General features: G+C 45.7%; 1 protein-coding gene across 1 annotated transcript in view; it reads left to right on the forward strand.

Annotated features, from left to right (window-relative positions):
• Nucleotides 1-382: 382 nt before the first annotated feature.
• The window catches only part of LOC101645590 (cytochrome P450 2J2-like), a 50674-nt gene continuing 45410 nt past the window's right edge, over nucleotides 383-5646 (forward strand). The window contains exon 1 of the mRNA XM_004699634.2: nucleotides 383-637. Coding sequence (XP_004699691.1) covers nucleotides 413-637 — 225 coding nt within the window. The 5' untranslated portion in view covers nucleotides 383-412. The remainder of the gene's footprint in view (nucleotides 638-5646) is intronic.

Genomic DNA, 5646 nt, shown 5'->3' on the forward strand with positions numbered 1-5646 from the left:
GGCAGCCTCTGAGCTTTCAGAGAAAGACAACATTTCTGATGCCAAAACTCACGCTCATGAGAACCATCGCGTCCATGACGCTTAGTGACCACGTGAGCTTCTGAGACTGTGGGAACAGAAATCCCCAACCTCCTCTCTTGGTGTGGCGGCTGGTTTCGAATTGCTGTCCCTGAGGTTAGCAGCCCTGCATGTAAACACTTGCCCCATCAGAGCCCCTAAAGGGAAAACGAGCACAACATGCTTCTCCCACGAGCCCAGCCGCTGGCTTCCTGGCGGCAGTAAACCGGGGAAGGCGGGGATTGAGGGTTCAGGGAAACATTCAGGGCGCAGAGACAGGGGGGCGGGGAGGGGCGGGGCACGGCGCCGGGACTGTCACCGGCTGGGACGGAAGCACGCAGACCTCAGCAGAGCCATGAGTATCCTGGCCTTGTTAGCAGCGGGGGGCTCCCTGGGGGCCGCCATCTGGGCAGGATTTCATCTCTGGACGCTCCTGCTGGGAGCCCTCGTCTTTCTGCTCTTTGTTGATTTCCTCAGAAGGCGGCGCCCCCAAAACTACCCGCCGGGACCCTGGGGCTGGCCGTTCTTTGGTAACTTATTTGACTTGGACTTTGAACAGTCGCACCTGTCCCTGCAGAAGGTAGGAGATGATCAAAGTTCCCGATTCTGTCCTGGACCCACAGGAAAGAGTATTCTGGGTGGGGATGGCAAGGAATCCCTGGTGGCGTTGTGCTGCTAACGCCTGATTAGACGGGTCAGTGGCTCTTTGGAAGAAAGATGTATCCGTTTGCTTCCTTCCAGAGTATGGAAGCCTTAGAAAACCCATAGGGGCACGTCCGCTCTGTCCTAGAGGGCCACAATGAGTCCTAATAGTCACGGTAGAGCGTTTGCTTTTGTTGGGGTGAACGAAGTTCCGTGGTTTCATGTTTTCCTCACCATTCTACTGCTATGATTCTCCCAATTCTTTACCAAATGCGGGAAATGTCATTCAATCTTCATGAGGAGCAATTCAACTCTCTCTGCTAACAAGTCGATCCCAAGTCACGATAACCCATAGAACTGCCCCTGTGAGTTTCTGAGGCTGTGAAGCTTCATCTTTTAAAAGGAACCTCATCCTTCTTCCTGGGGAGGGGCTGCCGGGTTCCTACAGCTGACTTGGGGTTAAGTAGCCTAACAGGTATCCTGCTAGGCCACCAGGGGCCCTCCATGTGCAGCAGTGTACCATTAAAAGTTTGCAAGGTGGCAGAGTGGCTAAGTAGTGGGCTAGCTGCTCACTGCCAAAGCACCTGGCCCCATGCAGGAAAAAGATTGGGCTTTGTACTCCCTGACAGAGGCACAGCTTCGGAAACTCACAGGGACAACTCTATCCTCTTCTATAGGGTTGCTGGATCAGTATTGACTTCAGGGCAGTGAGTTTGGTTTGCTTTGGGAGGCATGGTGGGCACCTTCACTCATTAAACTGTGTGGTATTATGTTCAATGTTGCGATATTCTGTTTATAATGATTATGTGGCTAACTTTTAATATGATTACTCTTGAAAACTGCTGAATTTCCCTTCTTGGTGACTATGTGTCCTGTATGTTAAAGGGTGATCATACTAATAATCCTTGCTACTCTCAAGATGGGGTACCGCCATCACCACAGTAACCAAGCCCCACTTCTTTAGCCTTTTCCCCTGAGAATCCACTCTTAGAAAGTAATCATCTAAAAATATTGCCTTGCTTTAAAAAAATATATATTTTCCCTCCTAGACTTTAAACTCTTGACCAAGGCACCAAGGTCCCTTCTTGATTCATCCTCACTCCGCCTTTATATTGTCATCTCTCACCAGGGCTCACTCAGTCTGGCCTCTTTGAGGTTCTTCCTGTTCCCTGAAACACACGAAACTGTTGAGAATCTTCAACTGGCAAGTCCTCTGCATAGTCACCTGGCTGAGGTGGTTATGAAGAGTAAATTAAGACAGTTACTGAGCAACCCGAATATGATCCACAGCAGGTGCTCATCAGGTATTAGTCCTCCTTTTCTGCAAAGCCTGGAGTCCTGCATACACATGTCTGTATTATTCAAATACACACCCACAGACAGCAAGTTGATTCCAACTCACACAGACCCTAAAGACCAAGTACAACTGCCCCTGTAGAGTTCAGAGACCTCAATTCTTTACGGAAACAGGCAGCCTCATCTTTCACCCTTGGAGCAACAGGTGGTTTAGAATCTCTGACCTTGTACTGAGCAGCTTAATGCATAACCCACTTTGCCACCAGGGCGCCTCATATTATCCAAATGCACATGCACAATATTTGCTCACTCTCAAGGAACAAGCACTCAGCTGCTATCACCGGATTAGTACCATTGTGTTAACAGTACGTTGTTTCATTTCTAAGGGGTTGAAAGCAACCGTGTTCTCTTTTTGTGAATAATTTCCAGTGTGATTCTATCCCAAGGTATGCTCTATCATGGTAAATGTCTTCTGTTTACTCGGAAAGAATATGTATTCCACTGTTGTTGAATGGAGTGTTTTGTTCATGTCAATTAAACCCTGTTGTGTGACAAACTGAAAACAAATGCAATGCCATCTAGTTATAGGACTCATAACCACCCCATAGGACAGAGTAGAACAGGCCCTGGGCTTTGAGGCTGCAACTCTTCCTGGGAGCAGATAGTCTTATTGTTCTCCTGTGGGTTCAAGTGGCTGGTAGGCTGGAGCAGCGAGCTGGTGGAATCAAACTGCCAACCTGTGGTTAACAGTCTAATTTGTAACCCACTCAGACAACAGGGCTGTACTTTATGAACTAATTCTTTTAATTTCTGAGACAAGTGTGTTGAAATTTTGAACCTAGTCATAGGGTTTTTTTTTCTCCATTTAGTTATCAATTTTTCATTCAGTTACTTGGCATCTCTTATTTCAGGAACATTCATTTAAGATGGTGATATCTTGGTCATTGTAAGGCATGGCAAAAATAATAATTTATAAATTATCAAGGGTTCATGAGGGAGGAAGGGTGAGGGAGGGGGTAAAATGATTGATAACAAGGGCTCAAGTAGAAAGAAAATGTTTTGAAAATGATGATGGCAACATAGGTACAAATGTGCTTGACACAATGGATGGATATATGGATTGTGATAAGAACTGTAAGAGTCCCCAAAAAATGATTTAAAAAAAACTAGCAAGAAAAAAAAAAGATTGTTATATCTTCTTGCTGAATTAACTTTTAGAACATTGTGTTAGTCTGGGTACTTTAAAGAAACAAATCACAGAAACTCATGTATAAGAGAAAGTTTTATTTAAAGGTTAAGTGAACATCAAGAAAACATCCCAACTCAGTGCTGCCTAAGCCCACAAGTCCAACATTAACCCATTAACCCATATGTCCAACACCAATCCACAAAGTCCTCCTCGATCTCACAAAATACACGCAATGATGCTGACTGCAGGAGGAAAGCCGAATCAGTGAGCATGTAAGCATCTCAGCACTGGCAGGGGTCTCCACACGGCTGCTCCAGCACCCAGGGCTGCATCAGGGTAGGTCCATGTGGCTTCTCCTCAGCAATGTCTTGCAGGAAGTGAGCCTTGCCAGCTAAAGCAGGGAACTGGCTAAGGAAGCTGCACCCTGGTCTGACCATCAGAAAGCAAGAGACCCGAGAACTAGAAAGGCGAGGCTTACCGAGCCATTTATCCCTCTGCCCTTCAATTAACCCCACATGTGTTTATCGGCCAGGTTGGCACAATCAACTAACCACCTCAAACATTATATAATGTGCCCTTTGTACCTGGAGACTATCCTGGAACTGAATATTACTTTATCTTATATTGACAAACCCATTCCTGATCTAACCACTTCACCTTCTTGTGATGAGAATCTGCACGGTACATGTTTTCCCATCCTTTTACTTTCAACCTCCTTATCATTATGATGAAATGAGTTTCTATTAGAGGGCATATATTTAAATTATCTTTGGGGATATACCGTGTCAATTATCTTTTAACATCAGATTAATATGTAACATAATATAAATATGGTACGATATAAATATGTCACTTCTTATGGGTTACTTGAACATTGTTTTTCTTAAGAATTCTATTTTTATTTAACTTGTCCTGCTAACAATAAAGTCAGCGGTTTGAAACCACCAACCTCAAAACTGTAGAAAGATAAGCCTTTCTACCCTACCCTACACTGCCACTATAAGTTAGAATTGACTCAATAGCAGTAAGAAGTGAGTGAAGCTTTTTTTTTTTTTAGGCAACCCTTGTTTTTAATATAATCTTAATATCTTTGTAAATTCACATAATTCAATTGATAACGGTTGTGTTTAACAACTGGCTTCCAACATTTCTGACGGTGTGCTACTGGTCTCTCTTGAGGCAGGGCAAGCCAGCTCCAGCATACCAGTGGCCCCAAGCCCTTGGGGACCTTGGTGGGGGTCCTGGTGTCCACTTCCTCAGTGCCAAAGTGACAGGCAGGTGTGCTGGTTATTACTGAATGTCATTGGGAATCTTTGGGAAGATGTAGGGGAAGGAACCTTCGGACAGAATGCCCTAGAGAACCTGCTATTCTATTCATTTCAATTCAGCTACACCTCGTCTTCCTTCTTTCCCAAGGATGGCCTTCTACTACAAGGGCGGCCAGAACTTGGGAGAACTGCTCAAAAGACCAGAATGGGAACAGAGAAAGGGGCAAGATCCCAGTTGCCAAGGAGGGGCAGAGGCCCTGGAGACAAGACTGGCAGGAGCTGTGACTGGTACACAGGTGGTCCCTGCCTCTAAGGCCTCTGTCTTCCCTTCAGCTCAAGCAAAACAGACATGGTAGAGTGGGACAGATGGCTTTATTGGTATAACCAGCCTGGTACCAATGGTGGACTCATCCAGACACTCCCTTGGCTTCTGAGAGTGGGGAGTGTCCTGGGCAGGATTGGCAGGCAGAGCTGCAGGGTTGGGATCTATAAGTGCCTCAGGGTAATGGCGACAATGGGTGGTGGTGAGGATGCCCATTCAAGTGTCTATAGGCAAGCAGAGGCTTTCCTTGCCCCTGGGCCCACCCTTGCCGAGAAGGGGTGGGGGGCAGGGATGGCTAGGGGAGTGTTCCTCAGGCCTCTTAGTGGGCAGTTCTTGCTGTCAGCATCTCCAGGATGTTCTCTATCTCCTTGATGCTCGGCTCAAGTTCTTTAATTTTTTCTTCTGCAATTTCCTGTTTCTCTAGGAGCTGGTTGTGAATTACCTCCTTGGACTGAAGAATGAACATTCTTCCTACAGCTTCTCACAGATGTTAGCCTCATCGACCTAATCTCTGTGTCTTTAAGATGTTCCTGCTTTTTGGATCTGCTTAGCTGTTCTGTCTGTATGTCTGTATGTCTGTATGTCTGTTGCGTGTCAGTAACTCTGGCCTGAAGCTCTGTAAAGACCTTTTTCAACTCAAGATCCATGGGAGCCACCATCTTGGCTCAATCTATATGCACTGAGTGAAGCTTTTTGAGCATACAGTGAACCCTCGTTGATCGCGGTTAATCGGTTCTAGACCCTACCGTGATAAATGAAATTCCGCGAAGTAGGCTTCCTTATTTGTAAATCAAATATTTTCGTAGTTAGAGCATAGAGGACATGAAAAAACACCCTTTAGTCACCATTACACTCGTATTACCCAATTTATT

This window comes from Echinops telfairi, unplaced genomic scaffold (genome assembly GCF_000313985.2).
Source record: "Echinops telfairi isolate 266 unplaced genomic scaffold, ASM31398v2 ScPeMD7_443;HRSCAF=831, whole genome shotgun sequence".
In the NCBI taxonomy this organism is placed as follows: domain Eukaryota; kingdom Metazoa; phylum Chordata; class Mammalia; order Afrosoricida; family Tenrecidae; genus Echinops; species Echinops telfairi.